General features: G+C 37.2%; 1 protein-coding gene across 2 annotated transcripts; it reads right to left on the reverse strand.

Moving 5' to 3' along the window:
* Nucleotides 1–85: 85 nt before the first annotated feature.
* Nucleotides 86–15,625, reverse strand: LOC132139793 (V-type proton ATPase 116 kDa subunit a 2-like). 2 transcript variants are annotated; one of them, XM_059548410.1, is made up of 20 exons: nt 15,375–15,625; nt 14,447–14,525; nt 13,081–13,178; nt 11,855–11,984; nt 11,444–11,549; nt 11,102–11,228; nt 10,779–10,861; nt 10,365–10,458; nt 7,151–7,363; nt 6,899–7,049; nt 6,623–6,762; nt 6,304–6,461; nt 3,823–3,913; nt 3,542–3,660; nt 3,244–3,454; nt 3,037–3,156; nt 2,834–2,953; nt 2,627–2,744; nt 1,511–1,682; nt 1,084–1,334 (listed from the first exon to the last, which is right to left on the reverse strand). In XM_059548410.1, the coding sequence occupies exons 1-20, from the start codon at nt 15,489–15,491 to the stop codon at nt 1,232–1,234; spliced, it is 2,550 nt and encodes an 849-aa protein (XP_059404393.1). In that variant the 5' UTR covers nt 15,492–15,625; the 3' UTR covers nt 1,084–1,231. The 2 variants fall into 2 exon arrangements, with proteins under 2 accessions (XP_059404392.1, XP_059404393.1); XM_059548409.1 differs by lacking the exon at nt 1,511–1,682 and having other exon boundaries at nt 86–1,334.
* Nucleotides 15,626–15,847: the final 222 nt, after the last annotated feature.

Consider the following 15,847-nt stretch of genomic DNA (forward strand, 5'->3'; position numbering starts at 1 on the left):
ATTCAATTAGGATTAAATAAAAGTTGTTTCTTTTCTGAAATTGAAACATTTACATCTTAAAGCTTTAGATCCAAAATAGCAATGATAGCAAGAGTCATTTTATTCATGTTTTATAACCCCAGCTTCACAGGTTTGATTTTATTGTGTAATGATAATATAGAGATCATATGCAAAATGTGGAATGTAAATTACCTTAACAATACACAAACTCATTCTGGAGAGGCAGAACAGAGTAACTGAATCTGGGAGATCTGGGAGTTAAAAATCACTAAAAACATCACAATTTACAATACAATTAAAATTAATTTCATATTGAGAGTTTTACAACTCTCAGCCTTTAAGCTTTGCCCTGAACAGCAAAACAATGCAACGCATTTCAACAAATTAAGTTCTGAATGACTTCATCTGAAAAATTCAATCCACCACCCACCCATCAGTATACATTCAGCATGTTAGGCACTTAGAAATATCTGAGCTTCCTGTGGGCTAGCAGGGGTTCTTGAGATTTTTCAAACACAAAGATGATCAGCAACAACAAAGGCCTCATGAAGCTCGATCTATACAACCCAACAGAAACGAGATCTGGGCTAATCAGCATTAAGAATTTACACAAGTCATTGTTGCCCTTTCTGAGCATCTTGTTGCCAACATCTGACAAATACTGTGTCCAAATCAGTTGTTATCTAAGCACAGTACGAATCAACACTATGAATGACCTACATGAGCCACAATCATGTTTCAACACTGTGGAGGATGAAAGCAGCAGGATGAAAATGCTGGAATCTACACAAGCAGTAAAAAATTCTTGCTCTACAGCAAATTGACATGAAAGTTAAACCTTAAAGTCACTCATGGAATGTGCTCTACTATGGAGAATCGATCTCTTCATAGCCATCAGCCAACATGGTAGAAAAAAGATACTTCCATCACAACCAGCACTCCTGTGAAGAGTTAATACATTCAACAGATAAAAAAAAGCACTCAAGAGTCCTATTTACTGTCTGGAGCTGTTGCTTTTTCTCAGTGAGTTTATGCTATGGTCGCATGTCCAAAAATGATCAAGCATCTGATGTGGCTCAGTATGTCAATGCTGATCTGGTATCTCCATATAATCCCCAAAGAGTATTTGGCTGGAGCACTTTGGCATGTAGTGCTACACCTCTGTATGTAAATCTGTTCATGAAGCTCACAGATCCGCTCTGGTCTGGTCTGGTCTTTAGCATCCTGCAGCTCATAACAGCCCCTCATTTTCAAAGCTGGTGTGCAAAAGAGAGAAGGCAAACGGTACAAACTTGACACCGGCACCGCTGTAGAACTTATTCTGAAACTCCACCCTGAGGAGAGAAAAATCATTTCAGTTTGAATCATTCAATATAAAGTAATAATGTGTTTGCAGCTACAACTTTGATCCAATGACTAAATATGGATGTCCAAATTGCTCCTGAGCATGAGGGACTACAATAGTACACTGTTTTGTGATGGTGGTGTATATTTGATGCATTGTACTGACCAGTGGAGTCTGAGAGCATGAAGGAAGGCTGAAAGCCCCTCCATGACCAGCAGGATGGACACAGTGAGGACAGCAAACAGACCAAAAACAGGCACCAGGAACACAATGCCCACACTGGTGTCCACACGCAGACCGACCCGCATCACCATTGCCCACAACACTTCAGAGAGCTCTGGACCACAACAAAACATTCCTTTTCATTTATTTTAAATGGACTATATTCTAGCCATTTTATGAGCAATCTGGACTTCAGTATGTATTGGTTTAATAACTTGTATTCTTGAACAGTACACAGACCAGTGGTTCTCAACTTGTTTAACTTAATGGCCTCTAATTGTCCAAAACAATAATCTAAAGGCCCTGTATAGGCTAAATATTTCACCCAGTATTTCTGCTGTAATAATTATAAAGCTGCCTGGTTTAAACTCTTTTGTTAACACACATTAAAAGAAATATTAAATATATTAACCACAAATTTACTACAATTAGAACTTACTGTCTTCAATAAAAATTAAAAAAGAAATCATTTCAGTTTGCATTTTTATCATTACATTGTTGTAACATTTTTTTTCAGTTAGGTTATTTTAATAAATAGATTGAACTGTTATTTAAATGGTACTGGGCAGTATTACAAAAAAAGTGTATTACGCTATTTTTACGAATTTGGCGGTTTCAGGGTATATCACTGTACTTTTTCTTCGCATGCCTTTTTTTGTTTTTGTAAGTTTATATATAGTTTATATAATAGTTTGTTTATTTTACTGTCAGGAGCACATAGAATATAAAAACAAATTGTGATGTCATATACAAATTCACTACCAAATACTTTTGGTAATCAAATCAATTTATAAAACAATTTAATATTTTTAAATGAAAATATATTTTTTTCTCATACATGAAAAATACTGTGATATTCCTTAAAAATGTGGTTTTCATTATAATTATTACTTTAAAAAGTACATTCTATTGTTCAATAGTAATATTATCTCTGTCATCATTTCTTTAGGGTAGACAAACTTTTATTTTGGCAGGTTGTAATGAAGACCTTTGGTTTCTGTGTGTTTTGTATTATTATTTTATTATGCCCAGCACTACATTGAAGGGTATGTTACTCACGGGCATGTGCCAGGCTGAGAGCCCACAGGCGGAGGTAAGATGCAGTATTAGAGATGCAGCCCAGGCAGTACTCTATAGTGTGGATGGACTGATGGAGGAAGACATCTGCAAAATCAAACTGTGGAACAGAGGAAACTCTGTTAGACTCATAGGGAAAGTAGTTTATTCACACCAAATGATGCACAGAACTGGTTCTGAAGGTCTCACCTCCTCTGATTGGCTGTCAGAGCTGGAGGAGTGGCTGTCCAGACTGGTGCCCTCCTCCATATCGTGAGCATGCATGAGAGAGAGCTCCTCTTCACTGCTCCGCCGTACACGCTGATAACCCTACAGAGAGAGAAAGACTGAAAAATCAGACAGCAGCCTTCAGCTAACTGGAGAACACGCATAAACAAAAAGAGGATCCTCACCCGGTACATGCGCAGGCGGTCTCTGCCCTTGTGTTGCCAGTGGAGGTAGAGAGGTTTGCCCAATAATAACACCGGCACAGAGAGCACAGCCACAATCACCAGGAACACCTGAAACCCAGCCTATGGAAAAGAGAGAAAATAAATGTCAAGAAAAACAGATGTGCAAGTAAAGTGGAATGGATGCACCTATGGTTCTTTGAGTCCCACCTGTCCTGGGTAGAGGGGTTGACTGGAGTCCCCCTGCATCAGGAACATGTTGATGAAGTGGATGAGAATGCTGGGAGCTGTCTGAGAGTCTCTGACTGTGAAAAACAGCCACTTATAAACGATCATGAAGGCCAGATAGCCGAAGAGGCACAACAGGAAGAGCAGCTCCGGGATAAATATCAGGTACAGATTGAATGTCCGTCTGAAGTGCCTGAACACATGAACATATGAAATATTAGAAAGACCAAAGTCATAACATTGGAAACATCTATCAAAAATATCTTTTGAAATGTCTCACAGGTGATTGAAAACACCAAGGACGACTCCAAAAGTCATGTGGATTATTCCTACGATCACAGACATCTTCATCTTATAGGAGTTCAGGAAGGTGAGACGGTTTGACGCCAGGTTCCAGATCTACAGTACAGATAAAATATTATTCACCTCAGATTTTAAAATAATTATATATTCAAATATGTAACCTTTTACCCAAGACTTCCACCCACAGTTACATGATGTGATAGTAAAGTAATTTGTTTCATTTTATAACACAGCAATAAAAGGAAGTCCGAGACCTACCGGGTCAATGCCCAGAGGATATGGCCCCTTAAAGACTCCTGCGACATTTGGATCCAGTGCAAGGAAGCTATTTGATCTGACCGTGTGTTCACTTTGGAGAAAGAGAAAATGAACATCACATCAGAGCCACATACAGTACAGGGGGATTCTCTGTGCCTGTTGTTTCCTACAGTAAGGTAATAAAAAAAGATTCATTTTGCAGTCAACATTTTGGAAAACTTTTGGACATTTAAAATTTCAAAGCTGATTTCAACTTTACCATTTATTGACTTAAGCTGACTGACTGCAGGGATTACACAACAGCTCACCAAGCCTGCATTTATTTGATCAAAATACATTAAAAAAAACGTTTACATTTTATAATTTAAAATAGCTGTTTTCTATTTTAATAAATCCTAATATGTAATTTATTCCTGTGATGAAAAAGCTCAATATTTAAAAGATAATACTCCAGTCTTCAGTGTCACGTGATCATTCGGAAATCATATGCACATACATTTTTCCAGGATACTTTAATGAATAGAAAGTTAATAAGAACAGAATTACTTTGAAATGGTAATCTTCTGCAACATTATAAATGTCTATACGTTCTTATAAACCTCTTCAAACATAGTGTCATTAAACTCCCAATTGTTAGAACTGACTTGCCTTATGTGTGAATTTGGATTAAACAGTCAGGATATACAAGCAGCAGCTGGCTATACAAGCAGAGGTGGGTAGAGTACCCAAAAACTGTACTCAAGTAAAAGTAAAAGTACTTCTAGAAATATTTACTCAAGTAAAAGTAAAAGTACTAGTCTTGAATAGTTACTTGAGTAAGAGTAAAAGAGTATCAGATAAAAAATCTACTCAAGTAGTTAGTTACTAGTTACTTTGGGTCATATATACGGAGCCTATTTTTATTTAGATATATAGATAACATGTATGTAATGTATGTGTGCGTGTAAAAATGTATATATTTCATCAGCCTTTACTCCAATTTATGTAATTTATTATAAAACCCTGTCTGTTTACTTAAGTAACAGATATAGGTGTCATGCCATAACATATTTTTAATACGACTGACTTTATATTAAATGTGAATTTAACATTGAAAGTTAATGTGATATAAATATTGCTACTAATCTTTCATTGTTCAGAAAGAGAGCAAATAACATTTACATTATTAAAGATAATTTTCACTGACAGTCTAGATTTCAATCACTCTCAGAAACTCCCATTAAAATCACTGAAACTGTTAACACTGTGAAATCAATATCTTAATTAAAGATTCGTACACACATCTGCACTTTGTTGTTCCTGCGAGAGAATTCGCCAGAAAGAGGTATTCAGTCAGTGAGCGAGTGAAGGAAGCACCGGCATTTTAGCGATGACTCACCTGAACGCCTCTGATTGGCCAATGCTTTAATAAGCTCAAAAGAATCATGTGTGATTGGTTATAATGCGCAGCGCTGTATAAACGCATCTATCTCTGGCTAAGCGCCAGCAAGCAATCACAGATCTGAATTTAGCAGCTGATAATATGACTCGCTGAACGTACTTGCACCAGTGTGATTGTATTAAAATTAATAAAATCTTAATCGGCTATTTTTTGTCTTTTGGAAGCTGCATTCAACTTGACTCCCCTCTGTTATAAGCCACACACGTACAACAAACTAATGTCACAGTGGTATCGTGTACTGTAATCGAATGTAGCCCAAGTTATTACCTGTTAAACAGTAGACAGCACACGCGGTGTTCATCTAATAAGGATCTCCATCGCTAGCAAATAATAACCTTTGCAGATTTCAATTCAGTGCAGTTCCAGCCACGTTTTCAACGCTCTTTCTGTTCTTAAACGTTACAACTCCGAGTGAACCACTTCAGACGCTCAGCGCGTGCGGCAGGGAACTGAACGACTCATTCAAACTGATTCATGAACCAATTCACTCGTTTGCCAATTGGTTTGATCAAGCCTTTGAACAGAATTGACTCAAAAGAATGAATCATTCGCGAATGTGCATCGCTCATTGCCCAGAGAAAAGTAGACGGCGCGTTTGGAATAAACTGAAGCATTATAACATTTATTGCATTAAGATAAAGTAAAGAGAGGAGCGTCGCCCACAGTAACGAAGTAAAAGTACAGATTTTCCCCCAAAACTTTACTCAAGTAAGAGTATAAAGTACCCATCTTTAAATATACTCCGAAAAGTATTCGTTACCCCAAAAAATTACTCAAGTAAATGTAACGAAGTAAATGTAACTCGTTACTACCCACCTCTGTATACAAGTAGCTGATCAAATAAACGTGCTTTAGATTTCATCTCTACAGAAACATGGTAGGCTGTGCCCATATTTTAAAACATTTATTAGACAGACAGATTAAAATAATTTTATTATACTACATTTTAAAACATATGTTGCGCACTGTGTACTGTATTTTTTTTTTTAATTATTATTTTAAGGATGCAGTACACAATATTATGTGCTTCGAACACTCACTTCCAGCCTCCATGATCATACATGGCACGGACGTTCCACCCCGAGCCAAACAGGTTGACTGACTTGGAGAAGCAGTCGTTGTATATTAATCCAGTGTAGACTGAAAATATACCCATCAACAGGATGATGTAACGGCCCTCGAAAAAAATGTTCCAGACCTAAAAACAAAAAATGAACCAATTGATAATCCATCTATAACAAAATTGAATAAACAAACAGTAAACTAAATAATGTATTAGCAAACAATGTCTTTTAACATCCATTTCTAAAAGAATGGCAGAAGTAAGTTAACACTGTCATAACAGCAAGCTGCACATACCTCATTTCTGGTTTTCTTTAGTTTGCGGTCATTCTCGTAGAGAACCATCCACAGAGCAAACAACGCCATGATGACGCCATGCCCGAGGTCTCCAAACATCACCGCAAACAGGAAGGGAAAGGTAATGATTGTATATGGAGCTGTGAGAAGGTGTGATAACGAAGAAAGCTTAGACATCTAAGCATATGTATGAAGCACTGAGGGCATGTTAAACCTGCTAACATGAAGACAATTTTAACATTAAAATTGAGTGTTTTTTCATTTCTATCCTCTCACCTGGGTTGACCTCTCTGTAGCTGCTTACGCCGTAGGCGTCCACTATATTCTGAAAGCCTGAGGTAAACTTAGTGGTGCGTATGAGGGTTGGTGGAGTGTCGTTGCTTGGGATACGATTGACAAATGAGGGAACTGTGGATCCACTCTTCCTCTGAAGGAATAAAACAACAAATTTAAGAGATGTGTGCACAATTATTAATCAGATGCATCTGAATTAGTGCACCTTTGAAATGATAAAAGTAAAGTACTCACCGATCCATCCTCTAGAGCTCGCCGAAGTGCGGGCAGATCATTTACGGGACACCACACCTCAGCTATGAGGCACTTGTTTGTGACATCAAAACTGCAGAGGTTGAAGATGTGATATATGGCCTTCATTTTCTTAACTTGGATCACCCAAATGTACACAGACTCTGAGGCCTTGATCAACACCTGCCTCAGGTAATCCTCAGTACGGTGAAGAACCTACAAAGACATTTTAAGTTTTAAACATAACATGGTGGTTTAACCAGAGGTCTTTAGCAAACTTCAAAGGGGCAAGCAGTATGACTTAAAATGAATGAAATTGTTGTATTTACTTGTATTTTCATATATTTATTTACTCATTATTATGAAATTATATATTACTCTAATGATCTGTAATAATCTGAATTAAAATGCTAAAAATAAGTAAACTAGTATATTTATTTTCTTACATTTTGTCCCCTCAACAACTTGATTGTTCTTGAAATTTCTGGAATCACAAAATGTATGTAATATATCTCTCAGTCTGTGTTGATAAGATTTATAAAACAAGCGGTTTTGTCATTATTACAGCAGAAAAAAAAATCTTTTAGCCTGTATGGGGCACTTAAAGGATAAATGTGTATTTCAAACAGACATGGTATTTTGTAGCCCTGGTTTCTGAACTGTGTTCTCAGATGAGCATGCAGTAAAATTTTCTAAGCACAGAAACATCACAATTTGCTTTTCATGACTGAGCCTGTCTATTTTCATTGGTCTCGAGAGGAACTGCGAGTGTTGAGAGTATTGAACACATGATTCCCTGGTGCCTTAGTCTATGAGAAGCTTGTCCATGAACATCATGTGCTGAGCCGGACAACTAACACAATTTTCTTCCTCTTTTACAGAGCAGTCACAAGCGAACATAAATGCCCTCAAACCTAACCTGCCCCCTACATTAATCTACTGCATGGATGTCTTGAACTGGTAAGGAAAGATTAGTGACGTAAATCCAAATAATTCTAATGTAAATTCTATTACATAATAATTCTGCTCTTTTAGATGGAGTATCTTTAGATCCCTCCACCGCTGAAGACAGAGAGTGCAATCAAACCCTTCCACAATACTAGCCTGTCATTAATTACTGTGCATGATGCAAAACTTCACAAACCTTCACACATTTCATTTCTAGAATTCCTGTGAAAGTGTGATTTTTGGGTCATTTGTACTTTACACAAGTACTATTGGAACAATATATTTTTATTCTGATACATTTCTAAGAAAAAAAATCTCTGAACAAGTGAGATCATGTTTGTGTTGATTTTGTTAAGTTTTTATTTAAAAGAAGCAATAAAATCCTTTATTAAAATTAAATTAAAAATTAACTTCAACTGAATTTAACGATATCAGGTTACAGCTTCTAGGGCGTAGATTTCAGTTTAAGGTCCGACTTACAGCCTTCCCTGGACACAAGACAAAACTGTGGTTGTACGGGATGCTTGAACATTTTGTGCATCAAAGTTACTTTAGAGACAACCTCAACTGTCCCCTGAATTTTTTTTTATCTCCAATATCGACTAAGCTGAGCTTATTAGTAACTAAGTTAAAGGTAAAAAAACCTGGCCAGTAAATAACTAATCAAACCAGTGAGATCACACTTACACAACACATACTCATTCAAGTTCCACACACTCAAAATAAAAAAAATGTGTGTGTCAGTGTAAAAGGGGAGAAGGGTCTGGCTGCAGACTTGCACTCTCAGACACTTGTGCTTCCGCTAGCAACGTCACTTGCAGTCTTTATTTTTTTACTTTTTGTTTGAATCTCTCAGCATTTTACAACAGTAGTCAGGTGGTGAAAACAAGAAAAAATAAACTAAATTACAATGTCACTTGCAATCGCCACTTGCACTCTCCGCTACCTGTGACGTCACTTGCAATCAACACAAATCGTGCTTGTTGCCAATGGAGACAAGACGCTGTGGTGGTGATTAAATGATTAAAACTAAATTAGTAGGCCTACTACTATAACGTAAAGGGTCCTGCAAGAAAAAGACAAGATCGGCAAATCCGTGGCAACAGAACAGCAGAATGTGAACGCAATGCACAAAGTCTTTCGTTAAGCGTTTTCCTCCTGTAGAAAAAACGAATACTTAATATGGCATAATGTATTAAGATACATTAAGTTCAATTAAAAGCCAAATTCGATATATAGTTATTATTTAATGTACTACAAGGCAAGCAGATGGCTATGAACACAATGCGCAAACTTTGTCCTCCCATACAGCAAAACGCTTAATGTAACAGACTAAGATGATAAAGACAATTCAGTAATCCTAGCCTATATGTCTTGTTGTTGACTCAACGTATATTCAGACCAGCAAATATGAACGTGCATTATAAAATGCATTAAGTGATTTTAAAAGGATCAGCTCCGTACAGGCAAGCAGACGAGTACAGAACGCAGTGTGTGAAATTGTACATTAAACGTTTTCCTCCTATAGAAAATCATTATAAATGAAAAATGCTTAACGCAAAACTTTGCGTGTTGCGTTTATTCTGGGCTCACCTACTTCCCTTTACATATTAGTTATGTATTTTAATAATGTAGAGAAGCATATTGAGTTCGGACTTTGTCATCTTAGTCCATTATGCCACATTTTGCGGTATGTGAGGAAAATACTATATACATATTAATTAAAATAATGAACTGTATATTTAATTTGATATTTTAATAGCATCTTAATACATTTAGCCATTTTAAGTGTTTATGTTTTTCTACGGGAGGAAAACGCTTAGTGAGAGACTTTGTGCAAGCATTCATATTCTACTGTTCTGGCCACGGATTGCCTGTCTTGTCTTTTTCTTGCAGGACCCTGTACGTTAAAGTACTAAATTAGGTTTAATCGTTTAATCACCACCACAGCGTCTTGTCTCCATTGGCAACAAGCACGATTTGTGTCGATTGCAAGTGTCACAGTTAGCGGAGAGTGCAAGTAGCGATTGCAAGTGACATTGTAATTTAGTTTATTTTTTCTTGTCTTCGCCACCTGGCTACTGTTATAAAATGTTGGGAAATTCAAACAAAAAGTAATAAAAAAATTCAACAAAATTAAAAATAAAGACTGCAAGTGACGTCACTAGCGGAAGTGCAAGTTTCTGAGAATGCAAGTCTGAGAATGCAAGTGCAAGTCTGCAGCCAGACCCTCTTGGACAATAGTGAAACCGAGCTCATCTGGACTCACCGTGTGCAAGTCCTGAATGCGTGTGCGGAGCCCCTCCACCACATCGTTCCTCTCCTCATTACTGTTGGGGTACGGGTACAGGTGACAGTGGTAGCTATGGAAATAAAATCAGCCTTACTTAAAACTAAAACTACAGTACTTCTTATCTTAATAACAAAAACACTCTGAAATAAATAAAACAAAGTTAAGAAATGAAAGCATGAAGAATCGCCTACATGTAATACTGAACAAGCTATTTATAATCTTTATGAAAATGGAGCAGCTCCCCGCCGGTCTCTGTGGTGCAGTCAGTTAACACATTGGTGGTTAACTGTTACAGATATGCAGTAGCGCAACACAAAGTTATTCAAACAAGACAGATTAACAGAATCACCTCAAGTAGAATGTAGGAAGTTGATTTAAAAGCTAAGTTACCAGTCACAAATCTTCTTAACTTTCTGTCCAATCTGCTCTCCCCAGTAAGAGATGAGGAACACCACACTCCTGGTTGGCTCCCCCTGACAAACCAGACAGAGAACAAACCAACTAGACCATCTCAAAAGACTAAAATATTCCTCATTTGTATTATTATTTACTTATTTAAATTATATCAAGCATTCATCATTACAGTAAAAGTGCAGCTCAAACTGACCACAGAAAAAGAAACAAATAGGTAGAAAATAAGATTTGACTATAAAGTTTCTAACCAAAAACATCTTATTAAATCAAACCATGGTGGAGATGCCAACTAGTCTCACCGTATCAGGGTCCTCCAGAAGCCCATCTACCTCAGAGTAGTTGAGGATTGTGTAGCCCTTACACACTCTCCAGAGCATTCGCTCAAATGCCTCGATTTTTACACTCTGGATCAGCCCAGAAATGAACCTGTGCAGAAGGGACAGAGGAATGTGAGCTTTACTTTACAACAACAGTAACATGAATTCAAAAACTGACATTACCACAGGAATTACTATCAGTAAAACCACATCTGCAACCTGCACTTATGATGAAGATTTCATCACATTAACTGTTGGTGAGCCAAAGCAGGACTTGGGCAAGGGCAGTATACTTTTAGCTTTATGTTTTTTAACACTGCTCACCCAAGCTTGGCTCCAAGCCTCTGCATGCTGGTGTAGTCCATCATGGGTTCTTTCTCTAGGAAGGGGAACTCTTCATACTGGAACTCTTCATACTTCATACATGGCTCTCTCTGCTCATACACAAGCAAAAACACAATATGAGATTAGATTCACACATGTACACACACATCACCTTGGTGATCAAGAAGAAGAGGTCAAGAGTTAAGCCTATTTGTAAAGCCACAGCTGGCTGCTCTCAAAGTTCTATCAGTCAGCGAAAATCCCCTGCGTGATTCCCACAGTCCTGCTCTCTGGAGATGAATTCCTTTCAGTTACACCAGAGACGTCGAACATTTCATTTCTTTTTGCTTAAACAAGAACCAACAAAAGTTCCAAACCTATGAGAGGGAATCACATGACCTACCTCTGCACTGCGGTGGACAAAGTTGCGTGTGATGTGCAGCATGTGTGTGTACTCAATCAGTTCTAGAAGGTTCTTCTGAAGTTTCTCCTTGTTCCTGGTGACCTCACTCAGCTCCAGTTCCAGTCTCTGAAGTTGCTCCTAAACAAAGCTTACAGGAATCAGTAATAACTAAATATCAGCAGTGATATCAATGTTGTAAGCAGTGCAGTGTTCCTGAAAGAGAGGGATTTAAATGACATCCAATAGATATGATAAAACTATTAAATAAAGGCATGGCCAACTGATGGATAGCAAAAAAAGATTTAAGAAAAGACCAATCACAATTCAGTAAGCAAATATTTTAAATGACATCACTGCTGTAAATCTAATTTTGATAGGCAAACATTCTTTTAGTGTAAATCAATGGAACACTTTTAAACTTTGTTATTTCGATTTTTCTTTTTTAATGTGCAAAAATGTCAACAATTCTGTGTTTTTCTGTCAATATGGGGTGCTGTGTGTACATTAATGAGGAAAGAAATTAACTTTTAAAAGTTTTTAGCAAATGGCTTCAATATAACAAAGAGTAAAAAATTTAAGGGGGTCTGAATACTTTCCGTACCCACTCTGTGTGTGTGTGTGTGTGTGTGTGTATATATATATAGCCTTAATCAAAAAATATTCATTAACTTCAGATTTGCGTGATACTATTTCAAAGCGATTTCTGATTTTGAGAAATTTTTAACTTGTGCATTCCAGTGAATTAATGGGATAGGAGGTCGGGAAAACAGACTACAAAAGTGCAGTGTATATGTTGTCATTTTTCATGTCACGTCAACTTAAAATACCATATTCTCATGATGTATGACAATAAAATATGAAGCAAAATCAACAGCTCATTCAGTCAACCAGATGGATAAGCTTTATTTGTAGGGTAAGCTTATCTTATGATTTGACATGATTTGTTTCAGTCTTCTGGAATAGAAGTTCCCCAAATCAGAAGTGCCAAAACACAATAGGCTCGCAAGGAATAAGCTGGATACCTCAGCTAAGATTTTAATTATTTAACAAAACATTTTTATCTTGAATGGCGCCTATGCCTTAAGCAGCCATAAAAGAAAGAAAACAATAAAAATAAAGCATAAGCAGAAACTGGGCAACTAGCAGTGAGAATGCATATTAGAAAATACATTTAAATGCGTCTGAAAGATCAACTAATCTCAAGAGCTAAACAAACGAACAGTGCTGAACTCACCATTATGACCATCACATGTTTGGGTAATGGTGCAGCTGGGTTCACATCCTCTTTTGGCAGAGGGATGTCTTCTTTTTTAATTTCCCTCAGAAGATATCCTGTTATACAAGTCCACTTTGAGTTCATTCTGTTAATTTACTTTGGGGGGATTTTCAGGCATTAAAGAGCAGGTCATATGGTATTTTAAAGTGTCCCTATATTGTGCTGGAGTCCCCTACAACAGGTTTAAATGCATCTAAAGTCAGAAAACATTGTAATTTTCTCAGAATATACATTTAATATTAGAGTCAAACCCCTCCCTTCCATAAGCCTACTCTGCTCTGATTGGTCAGCTGGCCAAGCCTGTTGTGATTGGCACAGAGAGGAGACCTTGTGCCAGTTAGCCAGCGCTACCACTGACAAAGCACCTTTACATAAAACAACAATATAGTGCTCCAATCCATTCTTATAATAATGACATAAAATACAAAAACACTTATGCAAGCGAATCGTGCCCAAAGTTTAGCTGCTAAACTGTGAACATTTAAAACAATAATGGCTGGTACGTTAGCTGAGTGCTAACATGACTAACTGATGAAACAAAACAGTTTCTAAACCAAAATATGTCTACTGCAAAAGACAAAAGATGCTCTGTCTTACGTTTTAATCAGAACGCAGAACAGTATCACAGGCGGACCAGCCTAACCTAACCTCTCCTGTATTAACTGCTGGTGCAGCAAAGTAAACAGCAATTTCACTATGATTATAAAGTCTGTGTTATCAGAACTACTTCAGAAAGACTTATATGGTATTTAGAAACCTAAAGCTGCAGGTATACATTACATATTGGCACAAAAACTTGATATTTTGAGCATTCCATTGAAAATGTACACACAATCGTACTTCCAGATTGTGGTTCGGAGACACTTGTTAGTGAAGAAAGAAGATTAGAAGCCAATGAAGATAAAAAGCCAAGATTAAAAAAGAAGTCCTCGGTAAAATGACAAGCACACAACAAAAGGTTTGGTATCCTTGAACACAGCGTCTTCTCAACATGATCTAAACACACTAATAGTGAAGTGTTTGTGGGCAGGTCAGGCTCTGTTTGTATTTCGCGGGCAGGCAGGGATTATGCAAATATGTTACCCAGTTACATAAACCAGTAACAGGCAAAAGATTTAAAAATATGACAACTCGTCATATTTAAATAAAATATATATATATTTTTTTTGCTTTACACATTTCCTACTAGTAATACTACTACTCCATTATGGTTATAACCATCATAAACATGTTTTGTGTTCAGAAAGTATTGAGATTCTTTCTTAGCTATATCAATTTAAATTTTGCCTTTATTAGATGAAGAATTTAACTTCAAAGTTTTTACCCAGAATCCTCTCCATCTCTTCACATCTCTTGATTTCACTGACAAACTTTCGCTGAAAAGAGTTCACACTTGGGTTAAGCTGAAAAGAACAAAAAGAAAGAAAATACATATATACTCAAAACAGATCCAGGATAAATAGAATATTTCAAACGTTATATACTAATACATGCAATACTCTAACTTTAATAGTAGATTAAAAGATGTAATTAAAATATAAGTTAATAATAATCATTTAGAAAGAATAAGAAAAAAAAGAAGAAACTGAAATATGAATGTTTCATGACATTTCCCGCTTTTATAGTTAAATTTTGTATAAAGCTATGTTTATTAATGACTTAAAGCAGTCATATGATGCTTTTTTAAAGATAATTATTTTGTGTATTTGGTGTAACATAATATGCTGACATGCTGTTATGTTCAAAAAACACATTATTTTTCAAATACTGTACATTATTGTAGGTTCTCGCACACTGTTTTCTACAAGGTCCCTCCTACCACGCAGTCTGCTCTGATTGGCCAACTGACCCAGTGCATTGTGATTGGCCGAACACCGCAAGCAATCGTCAGAGCGGTGAATATTTGCGAGATTCATCTATCAAAATAAATGTAAAGACAGCTAATAATGTCCTTAGTTTTACCATCAGTTCAAGCCCGAAAGAGGAACAGAGTCGCGTGACCGTCACAGTGATGAAGCTCGCTCTGTTGTAAGTAACGTTAATCTTAAAGATTCCTAAATGAATCTACTTTCAGAAGGCCAAATAAAGTGCTTTTGCTTTTTGTTTGTTTTTGGTCATAGAGCCCCATGGGCCAAAAATCATTCATGTCACACCGATAGCCAACGGGTGTGAGTGAGGCTGTCAGTCCAGCACAAGCCAATTCGATTTTTTCAAACAAGAAATACAAATAAGCAACACATTCACCGACTTACGTCTCTGAACTCCACTAGCCCGAGTTCGCCGAGCTCACTGGTGCAGTCGTAAGCGGACCCGGACTGCAGAAAGAGCTGGGCCAGGCACATCTCCTCACTCCGAAACAACGAACCCATCTTGACAAAACACCAGAGTCGGTTAAGAAATGTTAAATTCACCGGGAAGGGAAGTTTAGGGTAAATAAAATCCTACAGGTCCGGGATAGACGCTGGATGGACTCCTCCTGTGGGGCGGATCGGGCTGAATGGATGGATGTCACCACTGAGGTATAACTTCAGCCGCAGTCGCTTTATCCGTGACACGTCTCCCGCCTCCAGTCCCAGCAGCCACATCTGACCACTGAAACACCGCTTTTAGTAGTTATTCTAATCACATCCAAATCTCCAGTTACTGTAAGTTACTGTTGGGTTGTCCATCCCAGGTTAAAGTTCGGTTCAAGTCCTACAAAACCAAGTCTTAATAAAGCGACTTT

The sequence above is a fragment of the Carassius carassius genome, chromosome 4 (assembly GCF_963082965.1).
Source record: "Carassius carassius chromosome 4, fCarCar2.1, whole genome shotgun sequence".
NCBI classification, from domain to species: domain Eukaryota; kingdom Metazoa; phylum Chordata; class Actinopteri; order Cypriniformes; family Cyprinidae; genus Carassius; species Carassius carassius.

Bases quoted from the DNA above. Each gene is read 5' to 3' on its own strand.
- LOC132139793 (XM_059548409.1), bottom strand. From the start codon at position 15,491: ATGGGTTCGTTGTTTCGGAGTGAGGAGATGTGCCTGGCCCAGCTCTTT. The intron at 11,985-13,080 runs GTGAGTTCAGCA...AGCTTTGTTTAG, and splicing joins AACATGTGATGGTCATAATG to GAGCAACTTCAGAGACTGGA. The intron at 7,364-10,364 runs GTGAGTCCAGAT...ATGTCTTTGTAG, and splicing joins GCATTCAGGACTTGCACACG to GTTCTTCACCGTACTGAGGA.